This window comes from Fukomys damarensis, unplaced genomic scaffold (assembly GCF_012274545.1).
Source record: "Fukomys damarensis isolate Sample0158 unplaced genomic scaffold, DMR_v1.0_HiC HiC_scaffold_12, whole genome shotgun sequence".
In the NCBI taxonomy this organism is placed as follows: domain Eukaryota; kingdom Metazoa; phylum Chordata; class Mammalia; order Rodentia; family Bathyergidae; genus Fukomys; species Fukomys damarensis.
Window position 1 is genome coordinate 22,643,498 of NW_022900924.1, and position 19,421 is coordinate 22,662,918.

At 59.1% G+C, this 19,421-nt stretch overlaps 1 protein-coding gene across 5 annotated transcripts in view; it reads left to right on the forward strand.

The window, feature by feature from the left end:
* The window catches only part of Adgrd1 (adhesion G protein-coupled receptor D1), an 82,037-nt gene extending 66,928 nt beyond the window's left edge, over nucleotides 1-15,109 (forward strand). For 4 of the 5 annotated variants that reach the window (XM_033762482.1, XM_010604269.3, XM_010604270.3 and 1 more), the window contains 7 exons: nucleotides 4,984-5,050; nucleotides 5,712-5,778; nucleotides 10,232-10,323; nucleotides 11,956-12,082; nucleotides 12,804-12,845; nucleotides 12,997-13,089; nucleotides 13,601-15,109. In XM_033762482.1, the coding sequence (XP_033618373.1) occupies nucleotides 4,984-5,050; nucleotides 5,712-5,778; nucleotides 10,232-10,323; nucleotides 11,956-12,082; nucleotides 12,804-12,845; nucleotides 12,997-13,089; nucleotides 13,601-13,696 (584 nt within the window). In that variant the 3' untranslated portion in view covers nucleotides 13,697-15,109. The remainder of the gene's footprint in view (nucleotides 1-4,983; nucleotides 5,051-5,711; nucleotides 5,779-10,231; nucleotides 10,324-11,955; nucleotides 12,083-12,803; nucleotides 12,846-12,996; nucleotides 13,090-13,600) is intronic. The other variant, XM_033762483.1, reaches the window with a different exon arrangement.
* The last annotated feature ends 4,312 nt before the right edge of the window (nucleotides 15,110-19,421 follow it).

Genomic DNA, 19,421 nt, shown 5'->3' on the forward strand with positions numbered 1-19,421 from the left:
GGTGGGAGGATGGGGGTACTAGGGATGGGGAGAGATCCCTGATGTTCCGACAAAGGCCAAAATCTCATATCACTTGGAAACACTCCTCACATCCCTAATTGGTTGATCAATTTGTTGATTTGTTTTTGTTTTTGGTTTGGTACCAGGGATAGAACTCAGGTCCTTGTAGTTTCGAGGTAGGCAGCAGAACCAGTGAGCTAAAACCCTGGCCCAATTTGGTGATTTTTTTTAACCAACTTACTTTCTGGATTTTCCTGTTGTTTTCTTTTTCTTTTCTTTGTAAGAGACCAGCTCTTACTGTGTAGCGCAGGCTGGCCTGCCTCTGAGTGCTAGGATTACTGGGGTACGGCCCCACACCCGTGTTCCTGTTGCTGTTCTGTTGCCTGGTGCATTAACTTTTGCTCCAATCTGTTTTGTCCTCCTCTGCTCACCCTGCTTTCTGGGAGGATGTAGGTGCCCATGGCATCTGTCCTTTTACCTGGCACAGGCAGGCATGTCTTCTGTGTGCCCTGCTTTAGGACCCACGTGCTTTGTTAGTGTGTTCTCGCTCTCCTTCATCCAGAAGTGTTTTCTACTTTCCCGCCTGATTTCTGCTCTTTACGTTGTGTTGACCTGGGGCTCTCACATGCTCCTTGCACCCACTGCTGCTCTCCTTCGGCTCTGCAGGACTCTGGTCCTCTTGAAGGTACTAAGGTTTGCTTTGTGGGCTGAGGCTCAGCCCTGGAAGAGCCGCACTGCCCTGTCACTGGTGGGCTCTGGGCGGCCATGGCCTGGCTGCTGTGTGGTCGGCTCTGGCTCCACTGTTACCAGAAGCGAGGCCTTGCTCCTGTCGGGCGCCTGTCCCCAGCTTGGCTGCTTGTTTTGTGCCTCAGGTGCACAGACGAGCGCAGGCGTCTTTCTGGGACCCGACCATCGTGGTGATGAGCGTCTCCCATGGGCTGTTGCGGCTGCTGTCAGAGTGGCTGTTCCTGTGGCTGCTGCTTGCTTGGGGTCTTTCCCACACTCTGTTTCCCCGGGTGTGTGCTGGGGCCTGGTGCGTCTGGCTGCTGTGGACCGGCCAGCGCCGGGCTTGCTCTGCAGTTGGGCCTGGCAGCTGTCTACTGGGTCGCTGTCTCACAGTGCACATTTGGACCTGGGTGGTTTACGTCTGCCGTTGCCTCTTGGCTTCTGATATGCCTCCTACCCGTTGCTTGCTCTGATCCTCCTTGCTGCCTGCTTTTGAATTAAGCAGATATTTTCTAGTGTAATCTTTTAATTCCCTGAATGACTCTTGCACTATGTCTTCGAGTTCTGTCTTCGGTAATTGTTCCAGTGCTCACGGTGCCCATCTCGGTTGTGGTAGGACAGGGAAAGGCTCCTCTCGTCTGGCTCTGTCATTCCTTCCTTCATTCTGTGATCATATCTGCTGTCCGTGCAGGATCACCTTGCTCACACCCCTGCAGTCCTTAAAGAAGCTGAGGTGAGGGAGGCAGGCATCTCCGTGCATCTGTGGCATTGGCCTCCCATGCCGTCGCTGGCCCTGTCACACTCCCCGTGACTTAGTGTGGCCACCTGGCTTCACTCCACTCTCAGGTTTGGCTTTGCCTCCACCACCTGCCCTGTACATTGTTGGCAAATAGATTTCCTCTCTGGCTGTTATGGGCCCAGCAGTGGAACTACAAAAACCCATTGTTTCCAATCTGCGCCAGGGGAAAAGAAGAGAGGCCCACGTGTTTATTCTGTCCCCTGTAACTCCATCATTTCCTTCAGTGCTGAGACACACGTGCCTGGAGAGTGTGTGTTAGGGGACTGTCTGGGTTCTCGGGAAGCTTTCTCTTCCTTGGCTGCACTTTTCAACTCCAGAGCTCCCGTTTGGTCTTGTCTGTGCCTTCTGAGAAGTCCAGGCCCTTGCTGATGCAGAGGCCCTGTCACCAGGTGCTCAGGCGCTCACTCCTCCCCAGGGTCTGTTTGGCCCTGGGACACAGCCCTGGCACGGTGCTCTGAGGTCCTCTCCTGAGAAGTCTGCCAGGCCCTCTCCATGCTTTCTGCCGCCTGCCTGCCCAGCACGTATGTCACACTCCTGGGCTCTCCTCCCAGGCTGTATTTGGATGACATGTGGCAGGAGCTGTGCTGCTGGTCCCCTCCCAGGCTGCATGTTTCTTGAGCACAGCCCCGGGCCTGACGTCCCAGGGCAGCTTCCACAGAGTGGCCTGGAGCCACCCCGCTGCCATCTGCTTGGCCCAGGCCTACAGGGTCCTGCTGATCACCCTTGGACCTGGGAAGCTGAGGACTCTGGCAGCACTCGCCTCTTCTCCCCAGGGTGGGTGGCCCAGTGTCCTCAGCCTGGCTCCTCTCTGAGCACACAGAGACCTGGCTTCCCCACTCTTACAGCTGGACGCGGACCCCATGGTGACCTCGGGCCAGAGCTGGGTGCAGTGGGTGGAGCAGGTGTCACCTCATGCAATGGCGCTGGGCCGCAGTGCGGGCTCCACTGTGAGTCTCCATGGTCTCCCCATGCCCTGCTCAGCCACCTGCCCCCTGGTCTGGACGTCTCCACCGGCCACTTGTCCTGGGAGCCCAGGGCCGGGTCGCGCTGCCCACATTGGGCTGGGTGCCACCTGAAGCTCTTGAGCTTGTCACAAGCCCTGGCCAGGGTGGGACCTGCGTTGTCTCTGCAGGGAGTCCTCGCCCTGCAGGGGCAGATCCCACCCCTTGCTGTGAGTGTGACTTGTGTGCAGTGGAGCGGGGTGCAACGCCTCCCTTGGGGCTGCAAGCACCAGAGTGGGTGCGGACTGGGCACTGTATTGCCTGCCACCCTCACAGGTGCCCAGGAGGCCCCAGGCCAGGCCCCCACCATCTTCCCAGTCTCCCTCTTGTCCCTGGTCAGGTGTGGTCAGTGAGGTGGAGGAGGTGGCATGGCCACCACGCACAGCTTACCAGGTCTGTGAAGAGTTAGGCACTCTGGAGGCACAATGCACACGTGCGCACACACACACACTGGACCTCAGCAAAGACAGTTGGTGCAGGCAACAGAGTTTGTGGGAAGCGTTGCTCGAGGGAGGAGCATGGGGAGTGAGCTTCCCCCTCAGATGGGTGTGTACCCGTGTGTGAGGACGTGTGTGCTCAGGGTTTGGGGTGTGTGTGCATGAATGTGTGGTGCCACAGGTGTGTGTGGTGTGAGTGGGAGGGTGTTCAGGTGAGGACGTGTGTGGTAATCTGATGGATCTGGCCTGGCGGTATTTCTGTGAGCTGCACATGTTGAGGAGCTGAATTCTTTGTCAGGACTTCAATGAGGAGCCACAGGGCAGGCTCCTGGAGGCATGACTGGGAGCCTGGTTCTGACAGGGACCTGTGGCCCCTGTGGCACCAACCCTGGGCCCCACACAGCTCTGAGCCCAGCCTGCATGGTCTCCTGTCACGGCCTGTAACTTACTTGTCAGGAGGTCAGGAGCAGAGCACAGCCCCAGAGGAAGTGCTTCCACCTGGCCCGAGGGGAGGATGCCCTCTGTAGGTGACCACAGTGACAGAGGTCCCCACAAGAGGCTAGCTCCTGGCCACCGGCCCACTGCCCCCCTGAAGGCCCTGGCATCTGTGTATGGCTCTGCGGAGCATTTGGCCCTCTCAGTTTGAAGCTCAGAGTTCCTGGCAGGACAAAGACTCCTTCCCAGGTGACTGACTGCAAACCTGCCAAGCTGGCCCCTCCTCACACCGGGGACCCAGGAAGCGCAGCTCCTTGCCCCAGGGCTCCCTCACCACGGAGCAGAGTCTCTGTGCCCCACTCCCTCACGGGGGGCAGAGGCCACAGTACAGGGCACCTTGCAGGGCCCTGCCTCACAGGCTGGGGTGTGGAGGTGGCAGTGCATTTCCAGGGCAACCAGCGCTGGCTGGGCGGGGCTTGAGCCCCTCTTCCTTCAGAGACCTTGCAACCTGCTGGAAGCCCCAGCCCAGGGAGAGGCACTGCCAGGTCCTGCAGGGTTAGGAGCCTCTCAAGGAGATTTTTTTAAAAATGTTTTTTAGAAGATTTGCATTTGTATTAGTACAAATTAGCACCCCATAATTATGTTCTTCACAGGGAGTTGACGCATGAACACAGCACATCTTAATTTTTTGTGTCCTGTCTGGAAAGAGCGGAGCCCCAGAATCCCTGCTTTTCAGAGATCCAGAGCTCTGCAGACTGCTGGTCCTGGATTTTTCTGTATTCCAGACCTCCGTTCTGCTCCCAAGAAGGTCTCACACAGCTGTGTAAAATAGTCAGAGCATTTAATTACTCATACTCAGTCTTAAGCCACAAAAATCCATCTTGAATTGGCTCCAGAGAAAAGTTGCTTCATGGTTCATGTAATAACAAAGGCACAGGGTGCGGGCTTCAGGGATGGCTCGGTCCCCAGCCCCCATGGCACAGCCAACGATTCGCTTTTCCTGACTTCCTGTCCCAGCCCTGAGCCCTCTGCAGTGACACAGGCTGTGCCCCTGCCCCGCTAACATCCTGGCCTGCCCAGGAGCCCAGCGGGAAAATGGCAGTCAAGGAAGTCCCTGGCTGAGTCCATTGGTCCCTCCTGGCCGGAGCCTCTGTGGCTGGGGACAAGACGTTCTGGAGCCATCCTGGGTCACAGCCTAGACCCAGGAAGGGCCAGGCCAGGGCGGGGCCCGTGGACGAGGGGCTGCTGGCTCCCAGAAGGTTCGGGCTCAGGTAGGGCAGCCTGGCCCTCCAGGCCCCTCCGTCCCAGCTCCCTCCTTCCCTGCAGCTGGGGGATCCTCCTGGGCTGTGAGCAGTCACGCCCCACAGGTCCCGGGATGGCCTCACTACAGGTCCCTGGGAAGCACGTGTGTGAGTGCACGGCCGCCATGATCCATGTGTGGTTGTTGAGATGACCGGGTCAGTGGTGGGTGTGGTCACTTGTCTGCGTTGGGCTGCTCTGTGCCCAGTGCCCAGCTGTGTTCCGCATGTGGCTGTGTCCAGTCGTGGCGGGGTAGGTGCCCATGTGACTCTCGTCCTCCCCACAGGCCTCCCCCTGGTCATCTGCATCATCTCTGTCTCCTTCGCCATGGACAGTTATGGGACAAGTGACAAGTAAGTGGGTATCCTGGGGTCCCAGATGTGCCTACCCAGTGCTGTCATGTCATGGCTGTCCTGGACCGTGCTCTGCCAGTAACCGCAGGAGTGAGTGGTGCATGCGTGTACACGAGTGTGAGGCCCACGTGCGTCATGGGTGGCTCGAGTTGCTGGCTCTGTGCCCAGGACCTGCCTGAGACCCCTCATTGACAGCACTTCCCCGAGCCCATCAGCACCTAAGACCTCGGATCAATGGTGCTTTCAGGGGCCATGGCTTCCCAACCAGAGTGGGACAGAGACAGGCACCTGTGCTGGTTCAGCTTCCCTGAGTTTTCTGGGCCTCAGTTTCCCTGCACGAGGCACGGGAGTCATAGTGCAGAGGGTGAATCAGATGAGGGCAGGTCCCAGGCAACAGCCAGCACCCAGAGCACTCAGTCCCAGGACTCAGGAGGTGACTTGTCCTGGGCACTGGCCGCGTGGAGCTGCAGGGGGGCTGGCTTCTTGCCCAGTCCTGGGCCATGTCCCGAGGCCAGGGGACCTCCACAGCCTCGGACTGCACCCTGGTCCCAGGGCAGCCATTGGGGTCACTGTGGGGAAAGTCTGGGGGGATGCTGAGTGCCACTGGCTTGCTGACAGGCCCAGGGACAGGTTGCTGAGTAACACTTTGCTTTTCCCACAGCTGCTGGCTGTCTCTGGGGACAGGCGCCATCTGGGCCTTCGTGGGCCCTGCCCTGCTGGTCATTGTGGTAGGTACTCAGGTGCTCACAGGAAAGAGCCAGGTAGGTCCAGCTATTGTCTTCCCGCCCTGGTGTCACAGCTCTGGAATCTCAGGTCTGCGGGCTTCACCGCCCTGGCATCCAGGGGACCGCAGGCTGGGGACAGTGCTGGAAGCTGGAGGCCTAGTCCCTGTGTACCCTGGCCTGGTGCCCCGTCTCGAGGGGCAGGCATCCTGTGAGCTCAGGTGGATCCACCCTAGACTGCCGGCCCCTAGACGACATCCCACACCCTGTGCCCTGTCAGGGCTGGCAGGAGACCTGCTGGCCAGGGTTTCTCGTCACAGAGGACACCAAGTCCAGGCAGAGCCTTGCTCTGCTCCAGTGACCTGCTGGGCACCTGTAGCCCGAGGAAGAGTCACAGTTCATGGCAAAAATGGCTTTTAGGTCCCCAACTGTGCCAGAAAAAGACAAATCCTATTGGTGAGCAGCAGGAAGCCCTAGCCCAGCTATGTCACAACTGTGTCGTCATGTTGATGAACCCGTCTTTCTGTTGTTCTGGCAACATTCCTGGTCTGCAGTCAAATCATTCCTGGTGAGCCAGCTTGTGTTTCTGACCATCACAGGCTGCTCGCTGAGGCCAGGGGAGAGGTGCTCTGATTGGCTAGTTCTAAGACTGGAGGAGAGGGGTGCTCTGATTGGCTAGCTCTGACTGAGACTGGAGGAGAGGGCTGCTCTGATTGGCTAGCTCTAAGACTGGAGGAGAGGGCTGCTCTGACTGGCCAGGCTTGGGGACAGCTCTAACCTTGGGGCTAGAGTGGTGGAGACCACTGTGCCCTGGAGTGGGGACAGGTGTGGGAGATGTGGCTTCCTGAAGACCTGGTTCTGTCACTGAGGAGGGAAACATGGGCTTGACAGAAGCAGTCTTGTTCTGTCCCATCTGGATCTCCGAGGATGGAGTGCTGGGCTGCTGGTTCTGACCTCTTGCAGCCTCATGTGGGCCCCAACATGGTCCCTGGGGACTGGCGGTGGGGGTGCTTAGCCCCTAGGGACCTAGGCAGTGGTGGCAGTGACTGGTTTCGTGCCAAGTCCCTGTGGCTCCTGGAGGTGCTGCAGTGACCTCCGTGTGACTCTAGTGACACTGCAGGGACAAGGGCTCCCTAAGTGGAGCATCCTCCTCCCAGACTCGAAGGCGTTGTCTCATCAGTGCCCCCCCACCCCATCCCTCTTTCTCTGGCCACTTGCAGAGGTGTTCTTAGCTGTGGACACCTGAGACTGCGGCCAGGTGATTTATGACGAGTGGACACTTATTTCTCACTGTCCTGGGCCTTGGAGGTCCATGGTCAAGGTGCCGCACCTGGAAGGGCATCCGTTTGCCACACTGAGTGCCCGGCCTCAAGATCCCAGCTGGGGACAGTTTTGGTGGCCATTAGATTTCAGCATGAGCTGGAAGCAGACAGACTTTCAAACCACAGTAGATGGAGCTGAATTTTACAGAGGGGCAAACTGGGGTGCAGGGTGGGAAAAACCCTAATGTGGGATCTGGAGCTCAGCACACACACCACAGGGCCCATCCCGTGCTCCTGTCTGCCCTGCTTGCAGGTCCTGGCAGCTTGGGCTCCAGGTGGAGGGGAGGTGCTTCCCACCAGCCCCAGGGGAGAGCAGGGCTTGTTCTGATTGGCTGCCATGGGAGCAATGTGGTTGTCTGATTGGTCAGAACTGCATCACCTGACCCATGTGAGCTCAGCCCTCCGACCATGTCGGGCCAAGTGGGGGCGCTGTCAGGAAAAGTAGGCGCTCTGAGCCAGGCATTCCAGGGTGGGCATCATCCTGGCCTCCTCGGGGCTGCCTGCAGCCAGTTCAGAGGACATGGGGACCCTGTGGGGCCCTCACTGTCCCTCACTGGAGCTCCCATCCCCTGTCCTTTTCTTCTGCCTGTTCCCTCTAAAAAATGAGTAACTTAGAGCTGCCACAGTCCTGGGCTATGTCACAGGGGCAGGCAGGGTCTCACTGCTGTCCCCAACCCAGGCATCACACACACTGTGCAGTGGTGCTGGCTGACTGCCCGGGGCCTCGGGAATCCAGGAGGGGATAGCCAGCCGGGAAGGTGACCCCACCTCCTTGGCAGTGGTGGTTTGGATCGGGTCCCCGTGCCCTTGGGCTGGGGCCAAGCCAGGGTCCCTGCAGATCCCACCCCCTCGACTGGCTCCCTCTGCAGCGTGGTCCTTTCTCAGGCCCAGGGTAACCATGCTGCGGGTGACATTGCCAGAGACACCTTCAGTGTCCTCCTTGGCCTGCCCGACAGGGTGTCCAGCCCACGAGGTGACAGCAGGAGCTGCCCCAGCACCCTGAGGATGCAGAGAGCTCTACACCTGATGAAGGCTCTGGTGACTTGGGGATGAGCCTTGGGGTGGCACCGATGCCCTCATATTCCATGCTCACTGTGACCCAGTCCTCACCCTGCCTCCCGCCCCTCTCCAGCATCCATCCCCATTGGTGGATCCACAGGGATCATGGACCCAGCGGCTCATTAGGGACGTGTCCCAGGGAGACGCTGAAAGGCTGGGTGTGTTCCTTAGTCACTGACATCCTGCTCAGATGCTTCCTGCCGCGTCTTCACTGGTGAACGGCGAGGGTGCATGGCAGCCGGCATGCTCATGGCTGCCATGTGGTGGGCAGGGTCACCCTCACATGACCCCATGTAACCTGGGCTTCCTCCACCAGGACAGTGTCCAGTTAGTCTTTTCCTGACCCCAGGGTGTGCTGGGGTCCTCACAGGAAGTGAGTTTCAAGTTGTTTTTCTTTTACTTTGGGACTGCTTATAATTGAAATTTAGTTAGGTAACTTGGCTTTTGAATTTTTAACACATTTGGTTCAAAAATTTAAAAGAGAACCTTAGGAATATATGAGAAACCTCCACCCACACCTGCTTCTGAATTCGCTGGTTTCTGCCTCCCATCTGCTCCCAGGGTTTCCCTGCAACTGTGGCAGCTGTGCTGCCTTCACCTGAGTGGGCAGCGGGCTCTGGCTCCAAGGCCCAGACCCAGCCGAACCTGTCTTCCTGACATAAGGGAGGCTCTGTCTCGGGCTGGGCGAGGTGCCTGGATGGTGACCCCCAAAGGGGAAGGGGCAAGGCCTGTAGGATGGTAGGTGAGATCCTCACCAAATCCCCCCAGATGGGGACTGCTGGAAGAGTTACTCTGAAAATTTTCAGAATTCTGAAACAAACCAGACAGCGTAACTGCAAAGCATCTTGTTTTCCAGTAAAAACTCCCACACCTCAGTGAGACAAAAGGCCAGGGCACTTTTGACCCTGGGAGCCCCACCTCTCCCTCAGTGACACAGCAGTGGGGTGGCTTCTGTGGTGGCCCATGGAAGCAGTGGCTCATACTCTGGCCTCCCTGGGGTCGCCGTCCACCTGGGGAAGTGACTGCATGTGAAAGCCAATGACCTGTCCCCACATGGCCCCTCCATCCAGCAGCCAGGGGCTCTGCTGTCCTCTGGGTCCCCTGGGTCCCTTGGCCAGGTGCTGTATTGTGCAGATACAGCACTGGGCGGCTGCGCTGGCTCCTCCTCCACCCCCCTCAGGAGCTCTCTGTCCTCAGCCTCACTTTACAGGCAGGAAATGAGGGCAGCGGGGTGGGCGGGAGGCTGGGTGGAGAGTGACAGCTGCAGCTTAGTGCTGGCCCACACTGTCCATTGCTGAGAGAGCGGGGGCAGCAGTGAGGTCAGAGGAGGCTTTGAGCAGAGGCAGGGGAGGGGCCAGCAGGGAAGGGCAGGCGCAGAGTCCAAGTAGGTCCTGGGTGAGACCATCCCAGCAGACGGCTTTGGGAAGGTAGACGTGGGTGCACAGCTGGGAGGGGGCATCTGCGCTGCCAGGCCCCAGGGTCTGCGGCACACATGGCTGGCCCTGCCAGCAGCCATCCCACCTGCTGCGGGAGCCTGCAGGGCTCTGGGGTTGGACACTCCTCTGGGGCGTTCAGCCTGGAGCTGCACCCACCCTCCATGCTCTCAGGACTTTTCAGAACCAAGGGCAACCCTGGGCCTTCCCAGACTCCCTGCTGCCCCATTGCCCCATCCCCATCCCTTGCCCACCTTGCCCTTGGTGCTCAGGACCCTGGAGAGCAGCCAGGTGAGAGGACCTAGTGCCCTGGGCTGGAGGTTCCCAGGATGTCCAGGCAGGTCCCCGGCCTTAGAGGGTGCTGGGCAGCAGGTACACCTGGGATGACAGCCTGGGCCAGGGCACCGCAGGGCTGGTCTTTCCGAACAGCTTGTACTGTGGCTCTAACCCGGTCGCTGGTGGGTCGGGGTGGCCGGGCCGGGTGTGGGGCCAGGCTTGAGAGAGGGAGAGAGTGCCCAAGAGCCTGCCCATGGTCCCACTGCTCCCCGCTGCAGCGGCAGGGCCTGGCTTGCGTCAGCGGGGAGAGTGTGTGGTGCCTGCTGGCCCCTGGCCTCCTCACCACTCCTGTCCCTCCCCGCCATGCAGGTCAACATTGGCATTCTCATTGCGGTCACCAGGGTCATCTCCCACATCAGCGCCGACAGCTACAAGATTCATGGGGACCCGGGCGCCTTCAAGTAGGTCACCCCGGGGAAGGGGTCAGATCTGGAGTTCAGCAGCCCAAGCCAGCCCCACTGCCCGGCCTCCGCTGGACCCTGGGGGACACCCCCGGCCCCACGACCTCCTTGCTGCAGCAGGGGTGGTGACAGGACCCCCTCACAGGGAGACGGGACTGCCCGCTGCACTGCGGCCTGCCACAAGGGCAGAAAGCCTGGGGTGCGGAGGCCAGGCCACAGCTCCCTGACCCTGCACTCTGCTTGGTGACTCAAGGGCCCAGCGTGCAGACACCAGGCCCTGCAGGAGCTGTGTGGTGACCCCATCTCCACAATGGCTATTCCCGGTTGGCTTCCTGTCCAGATGGACACTGCCCTCCTGGTGGCAGGGACCACAGGAGCTCAGGCCTGAGGGGCCCCTCTAGTTCCTGTGGAGGATGGGGGAGCTGAAACCACAGGGCTTGGGCCGAGCCACACAGTCACCCCAACACTGGACACCAGCACACCCAGCCTCCAGGATGAGGGGCAGGAGGTGGCTCCTGGCCGGGATATGGGGGCCATAAACAGCAAGGTTGCACAGCTGCAACAGCCTAAGTGAATTCAGCCACAGTAGATCTTTTCTGATCTGAAAGCAAAAGCCATAAACAAGCCAGCAGCTGATCGATGAGATAATTATTCCATAATGAATTCCAAACACTGTAAATTAACCTGGGGAGCGCTGCACCCTCAGGCCTTCAAGGCTGTGCTGGTGGAGAGGAAGGAAGCTCGCAGGGTCGAGCAGCCCTGTGACACGGGCCAGGGTCCCCCCGCCCAGCCCCCCAGGGTCCTGGGAGCGCAGACCGCACCCCTGTCCCATCCGTGCATCTCAGCGACCACTCAGTGGGGAAGGGCACAGCATCCCTGGCAGTGCCCTCTGGTCCCCATGGTGGTCATAGGCAGTTGGTGACTCTACCCAGCGGCTGTCAGTAAGTGACCTAGGACACCTACCTGCACAGTGCCAGCCCAGGCCAGCCTTCTCACCAAAGTCCGTGTTTGCTGGAACTGCAAACCGCTGAGAGTGAAGCAGAGAAGCTGGGGTCCCCGAGGTGGGGCTGGGTGGGAGGGAGCGACCCCGGAGCAGGGTGCCCAGCAGGAACACCAGCTGACCGAGGACCTTGGGGAGCCTGAGGGCCAGGCAAGGGGGATGTGCACCTGGGCCTTGACCACTGGCCCTGGCTCCTCCTGTGTGTGACATGGGGACAGATCCCGGGGAGCCCAGTGCGTCCCCACCTTCAGCCCTGCTCCGTTTTCAGGAAATAGCAAAGGGTCGCTGTGAAGCAGCCACCCGACCCGCTTCCTGGTGGCTCCTCAGCCAGCCGTGTGCCAGGCGTTCCTGTGTCCCGGGGATGGGCACCTCCTTTCTCTTGTGTCAGCGACTCCAGGACAGGCTGCAGCTCCCTGAGGTCTGGTGGTGGGGACGGCCGCAGTGTGCAGAGATCCTGGCTCCCGACAGGCGGCTCCTGTGGCCGGCTCTCCTCCTCCCGGTCCTGGTTCACACAGCAAGTCCCTTTCCCAGAGGCCTCCAAGCCTGGTGCCACCCCTTCCTGTCAGGAGACCCAGTCCATTCCCACCACCTGTTCTGCCACCCCAGCGTGGCCCTCACTACTTCTCTTCCAGGCTGACAGCCAAGGCTGTGGCCGTGCTGCTGCCCATCCTGGGGACCTCGTGGGCGTTCGGCGTGCTGGCTGTCAATGACCAGGCCCTGGTCTTCCAGTACATGTTTGCGGTGCTCAACTCCCTGCAGGTGAGCCTCTGCCCTCCAGGCCCAGGGACAGAGCTGTCCACGGAGCCCACACAGCAGCTCTAGGGAAGGGCAGGAACAGCCGGGCTGTGGGCTGAAAGGGAGCAGGCCGGAGAAGGTGTACTCAATGAAGGTACAGGAGGGTTCCCACCTGGGCTGCCTGCAGGGCAGACATAGCGAGATCCACCCGCAGCCCTGTTGCCACGCCTCAGCCCGTCATCTCTGGGGCTGTGCTGCACCTGCAGTCATGACAGCTGCTCCTTGTCAGGTCCCTCAGGGCCTACACAAGTGTAACAGGCTGTCCTGCTGTGCCCATGGACCCTCCACTCAGCCCTGAGACTGTGTGGCTGGGCTGTTTCCTGGGCGGCTTTCAGCCTGGAGGTGTCCCGTGTGGAGGGTGTGCGGGTCGAGGCCAGCAGTGGGTGGCAGTGATGTCCTTCTCCTGTATGTCTGTCCTTGTCACCAGTGTGCCCAGTCTGCCTATGACTACAGCCTGAGGCCTCAGGTGGGCGTCAGTCTCCTGTCGGTCCCTGCACTTTGTGCCAGCAGGAATCTGTCCGAGCAGCAACCTGACTCTGTCAGATGATGGATTGTGGTGTGGGGAGCGGTCGGGAGCCAGCGTCTCAGGTCCTCACAGGGGTTGTGTCATTGCTGTGCTGGGTGTGACTCCCGAGAGTCTGAGAGGATGAGCACCTGGCCCTAATGCCACTTCTCCCTTCCACAGGGCGGCTTCATCTTCCTCTTCCACTGTCTCCTGAACTCCGAGGTACGTGTTCCCTCTCTGTGCAGTGCCCCCTGTCGGGAGGGGTTCAGTGGGGGCTGGGACCTTGGACTCCCTGGACCTCACCGAAGATCCTGTGCATGGCGACACTGTCCCTTCCCGCAGTCACTCCTGATGGCTGCTTCCTCTTCCATAGGTGAGAGCCGCCTTCAAGCACAAGACCAAGGTCTGGTCTCTCACAAGCAGCTCGGCCCGCACCGTGGCTGGGAAGCCGTTCAGCTCAGACACTGTAAGTGCAGCTGGTGGTCAGGGGTCCCTCCTGCCACCCAGGGCTGCTCACCCGCCATGCTCCTGTCGTATCACTGCCTCACCCAGGGTGCTGGTGCTCCAGGCATCCTGAGGCACTGTCCCTCTGCCCTCCAAGCCCCTGCAGGGCCCCAGCAGCCAGGCAGATGCTGTGCTGTCCCTCTCGCTGGTCCTGTCCCTGCTACCCCCACCATTATTTGCTCCGCACCTTTGCTTGCTGGCCACTGTCACTGAGAGAACATAGCCCCGGCCCCACAGTGCCTGCACTGCATGCTCATCCAAGAAAGACCTGAACACACGCATGTGGGGAGGAACAGACTAGTGGGTACCCACTAGGGCTGGGCTCTGGTGGAGGGACACAGGCAGAGCTCTGTGTGGGTGCTGAGGGCGCCGATGCTCTCCTCAGGGAGCAGGGGACCCGCTGCTTGTGCAGCTGCCTGGCTTGGGGCCGAGCTCTTCCGGGAGCCGGATCCACACCTCACAACTCTTTACAGATGAACGGGACCCGCCCAGCTACGGCCTCTGCCAAGCTGGGCCCCTGGGACAAGAGCAGCCACTCCGCCCAGCGCGTGGACCTGTCCACTGTGTGAGAGCTCAGAGCAAGTGCACTTGATGTGGCATGGGACACATGACTCTGCCCTGCTGCCTTCCATGACCAAAGCCCACACACAGGCTGCGTGGCCCACGGCATGGGGCCCTCGGTCCTGGGTGTGCCTGGGGCACTACGACACCAAAAACAGCCCCTCCATGTCCACACACAGAGCACAGGAGCCCATGAGGCTGTGGCATGGGGTGTGCAGGTCTCTCCAGGGTGAGGTGGCGGGGCAGCCTCCATCCTGGCCATGTACACGTCCTGTCCTCTGTGCACACTGGGGTCGCTGGCCCTGTCCGCAGGGTCCATGCCACCCTCTTGTGAAAACCACTGCCAATGGCCCGGGCTTTGGGCGATGCAGGCTCCATGGTGGGGCTGCCCTGTCCCATGAGCTCTGCCTTTCTGGACTGAGCAGCTTAGGTCCCCTCCCAGCACCAGCCAGCCTGCCCTTCCGGCTGCCTGTAGCCCACTGCCTTCTGCATGCCCTCCTGAGACCAGACCATGGTCTCCTGGCCTGGCCGCCCGCAGAGCTGCTTCCCTGATCATGGCCGGGGAAGGCCGGCCACCCTTCCCTCTTGGAGACCCCAGTCCAGCTCTCTGGGGTGACACCGCCTGCCAAACTGGGCTCTGTGTCAGCCTGGGAAAGGAGCACCGTGACGGCTTGGTGGACAGGTCACGCCTATGTACACCGCGGGTGCTGGATGGAGGCAGTGCGGCATCCACTGGAAACCCCACTTTACACTGTGACCCCGACTTTACTGCATCCCTTCTCAGCCACACCTGCTTTGCTCCCAAGTGAAGTTTCACAGCTCTGTGGACATTTTCTGCCTCAGTCATCTGGTGGCTTTTTAAAAAATAAATCACTTTCTCACGATGGAGCCCAGGGCCTCATGCATGCCCTGCACATGTTCCACCCGAGCTCAGGAGGCCTGGTGGCCGAGGGCAGCCTGCCCAAGGGGCCTCCGCCCTCTGCCTGCTGTGGGACAGAACCCTCCCTGCCCTGCAGCAGGGAGGCCACAAGGAGGGGTAGCCAAGGCTGCCCGAGACCCGCCTCGGGCTGAGCCCCATTCGCAGCGGTCATGGCCCAGGCCACCTGTGGTGCCCAGGTCACCCTGCGGCCCCTCACACCCTCTCCCCAGTCCTGAGGCGGCCCTTGGGGCACGGCCACAGTCTGAGTGGAGGGCTTCCTTTCCCACCTCTGTACATCACCCCGTGTAGCTCATACATCACCAGCCACAAAGAGAATGCATCCAGGCCTTTTGTTTCTGAGGACGGGCACTGTGCACTTTATTTATAGGCTGTAGACCCTGCCTTCTGCGGTACTTTGCTATCTGTACTGATCTGCCCAGAAGTGAGAAATTGGGGGAATGGTGTGTTTAAAGTAGTGCATAGCATGGGCAAGATGATGAATGCCAAGCAGTTAGGAAGCTGTGTTGTGATTTTCATGAAATAAAATCTCAGTGTTCTTGAGTAGAGTGCAGTCCCCCACTCTGCTGGAGAAGTGGGCCAGTGGTATCTCCTCAGAGATGCAGAGCAGGGCCCGGTGGGCAGAACCGAGCTGGCGTCTCTCTCAGCAACTACTGCATACTGGACGTCTCAGCTCTGGGGCCTCCCTTGTGACCCTGAGTCCCAGAGCCTGGGTGTGGATCCCTGGGGGCAGACAGGCTTGGGGAGGAGACAGGGAGATGGAGGGCTCCCAGGGCCTGCACCCTCCAGGTTAGACACTGCACAGCAACTGCAGCCGGGCGCACAGGGTCCTGCTAAGGCAGGGATAGACCAAGGGCAGCAGACAGGAAGCCGTGGGCCAAGAACAGAGCAAGGAACCCGATGTCAAAATACCAGAGGACCTCAGATAAAGGTCCCCCAGTCCCCTAGGACCCCAGGCAGGGCAGACCCCAAAGCGCAGCACCCGCACCTCTGCCCAGACTCAGCTGATCACGGTCCTGACCCCTCTGTGGGCTTGGGCCCCATGGCACTTCCTCAGGACCTGCTGTAGTCAGAAGTGCCCTTGTAGGGGGTGGGCCGTGTCAGGTGCCCTTTTTCCCCAGCTACAGACCCTCCCGCAACCTCAGGACCCGAGAGACCCAGAGCTGCTCTGGGCCGCTCCCAGCCTGAGGGCTGCACCTCCTGCCTCCTCCCCTACTGCCTTTTAGTAAATCTCACTCCTCTGCTCTTCCTGGGGTCCTGCTCGATTCTCGTTGGGACGCCGAGAGCCTGGAGACGACCCTGGGCCCCACCCGATGGCACCCCAATGCATTCACCTGAGCCCATGCCACCTCCTGGGCCCCGTGTGGGACAGACTCACCCATCCCTGGTGTCTACACAGGGCCTGCCCACACCAGCCCGGTCCCCATGCTGCTCAGAGCTGAGGATGGGTGAGATGGTCACTGCCCATCACACTTTTATACTCTGGTTATTTCTGTGCTTCTTCTACACACGAGTGTTACACACTTACCAGTGCACTGTGTGTTTACTTCCATATACATAATGCTTATTGTGTGATGAGCTTTATTCATATGTATGATCTTAATATAGGTCCATCCACTTATAATGGATAAGATTAGACAGCTGGGATAGATTTCGGGGATTGATGGCTTTGTGCTTATTATGCTTTTTTTACATTGAACATTTTCCTGGCTGAATATCGGGGCGTGCGCAAGTTTCACCAGGTTGCTGATCCAAGGGCTCCCTTTCAGCCGTCCCTGGTGGCCACTCTGCCCTTTCAGTGGGACCAGCTTAGTGCCCGCTGCCCCACCCCACAGTCTCTGCTTCTGAGCCTTCACTCTTTGTGCCCTCTCTTTCGGGTGGGTGGCTGAAAACGTGCAGTGTGAAGGGCACTGCTCTGGAGCCCGGGGCTGCTTGTCTGGGCTGGGTGGCTCGCTGTGACATCAACCAGTGCCCACAGTGCCTGAGTCACCCAGGCTGTGCTCGGGCCTCACTGCCTCCACACCCACAGTGGGTGTCGGGCTGGGGCTCAGCACCAGAGGAGGGAGGACAGGTGGCCCGGGCATGTCCTCTCTCCTGCCTTGGGCTGCCCGGCCTGGCCCACTCCCTTCCTGCCCTCTGGTGTGGCTACGCTCCCGCCTGCTGCTTCCCCTCCTTCTGCGTCCTTGGGAGCAGGGTGGCTGCCTCCCGCTGCCTGGTGCCCGTCTGTTCACGCCTGCTATCTATTCTTAGCCTTTGTGACAGTCTGTGCTGGAATGTTCCCTTCGTGCTGTGTTGTGCTCCTAGCACGTCGGCATTTGGCATTTTGTTCCTGTGTCCTGTTTTTCTGTTCTCTGTTATTTCTCTGTTGCCTTCCCTTCTGGGTTTCTAACTGGAGCAGCTTGACTCAAGGCTGTCTTGATTTTCCTCCATCTCTGATGATGGCACAGTGGGTCAGGGAGCTTCCTGTTCTAGGCACTCTCGGAGGCAGCCTTGGTTCTACCTAATATTCAAAGGAAGGGTTTTCACATTGTTGCTTCTCTTGTATTATCTCCTTGTAGTAACACCTTCCTCCCTGCGCTAGTTTCACTTTCCATAGTTTGTTCCCAGAGGACCTGAATGAGGCAGTAGGGGAAATCCTAGAAACAGTTCATAGCTGTGAATTGCGCTAGTCCGCCCCCACCGCTGGTCCAGATTCTGTCACACAGACAGAGCGCCCCGGGGGGTGGATGTGTGTCCTGACCTGATTCTGTCCCACCAGTTCAGTTCTCTGTGCCCCGATTGCAGCGGAGCCCTGTTGGGTATGGCCTGCTGTGGTGTCCCGGCCCACACTGTGGTCAGCAGCCCCTCTTTCAGCAACGCCCCGCAGTTGGCTGCTTCCGCCCAAGGTCTGGGGCCTCCTTTTGTGTCCATCCTTTCATGAGTGCGTATTTGTGACAAGTCTTCCCCAGGGCTGTTTCTCAGTATAGTTACAATCTCACTTCGGGGAGCAAGACAGTTTCCCCAGACCCCGCAGGGTCTCCCTGACCAAGCGTTCGGTTGTCCTTCATACTTTCAAACTCTTGGAAGGGCGAGGGGCCTGTGGGAGCACAGCAGGGGCTGCAGTCCTGGCCATGCAGTGGCTGTCTGGCTTCGAGCGCCGCCTCTGCCCTCCCAGTGTGTGGCCTGAGGAACAGTGTGGCTCTGCAGCTGGTGTTTCTCCAGGCAACAGTACAGACTGGAGTGGTGACTGTGGCCAACCCCTGTGCTCCAGCTGATGAACTGACATTCTTAACCCAGATTCACCCCACCGAGAATGTCATGGGCACCCACCCACCACACTCTGGGCCCCCAGGACCCAGCCATCCCTTTCCATCCCTATGGTGGCAGTGTGGTTCCCCATCCACCTCCAGTGGGCGCTGGAGCCTGCCAGTGCCGCCCCGGGAGGATGGAGCGTTTCTGTGCACACCTATGGGGAAGTTTACCCATCAGACACAGCAAAGGTTAGAGTTCCAGTAACGCACAGTCATAGACGCCGCATGATTCAGTGTCTGTCTTGAAGCATTTCCCCGCACTCCACCTGTGGATTTCTGGTGCTGTGGAGACCAGGTGGCTCTGAGTGCCCTCATCGTGCTTGTCTGAGGTTTCTTTCTTCTCCTTCACCTTCACAGCGTAATTTCGCTGGAATTTTATCAGCGCCGCATCACTGCAGTTCCTCCTTTCTGTACCTGAGCACCTCACTCTCCTGTTCTTGCCGGTGGGGTTGATGAGAAGTCCACAGCAATTCTTCCTCTTGTTGGTCTGTGAGAAGATGGGCTTTCCTGATGCTAAACGATTTTCTTTTGGGTTCAAGCAATTTTGATGTGAAATGTCTGCTTTGTCCTTTTTGGGGTACCAGGGATCGAACTTGGGTCCTTGCGCTTAGAGAGGCAGGTAGTGGAACCACTGAGCCAAATCCTCGGCCTTTTTCTTTTGTGGTTTGAGGGAGTTTTGAGTTTCTGGAAGCTTTATTTTTCCTTGTTTTCTCATGTTTCTGTTTTCTTCCTCTCCTCCTCCTCCTCCTCCCCCTCCTCTCCTTCTTCCTTCGCGTTCTCTGTGCTCCCTGCATCTGTAGTTTGGTGTTATTAATGTTGGAAGGTTCTCGGCCATTGTCATTTCAGACAGTCCCATGCTAGCTTTCCTTTCTCGGATGTTCCAGTTACCCGCGTTACATCCTTCATCTGGCCCACAGGCCAGGGTGGTCTTTGTCCTCCTCCTCCTCCTCCCCCTCCTCTCCTTCTTCCTTCGCGTTCTCTGTGCTCCCTGCATCTGTAGTTTGGTGTTATTAATGTTGGAAGGTTCTCGGCCATTGTCATTTCAGACAGTCCCATGCTAGCTTTCCTTTCTCGGATGTTCCAGTTACCCGCGTTACATCCTTCATCTGGCCCACAGGCCAGGGTGGTCTTTGCCCTCCTGTGGAGAAGTTCCTATCAATCCATCCCCGGCTTCAAGCCCTTCTTCACTGTCTCCCATCCACTCTTCCCAGCTGCCAGGGGGTTTCAGTTCTAGCCTTCAGTTTGGCTTGGTCACCTTGCGGCTCGCTGTGTACCTTACCCATGTGCCCCACAAGCCGTGTGCTTTCTCCGTTGTGACTTAACATATTGGTCCTTGTCACTTTGCTTTTCTTGTCTGACTATCCCCGCCGCGTCTCATGTGAGTGTGCTGACGTGTGTTTTGTTTTGCTTGGCTTTGCAAACTGTAAGTTTTTAGGAGCTGACTGTGTCTGCCATGTGTGATGAGCTTCGCGTGATCGGAGCTTAATGTCTGCTGTAGCCAGAGGG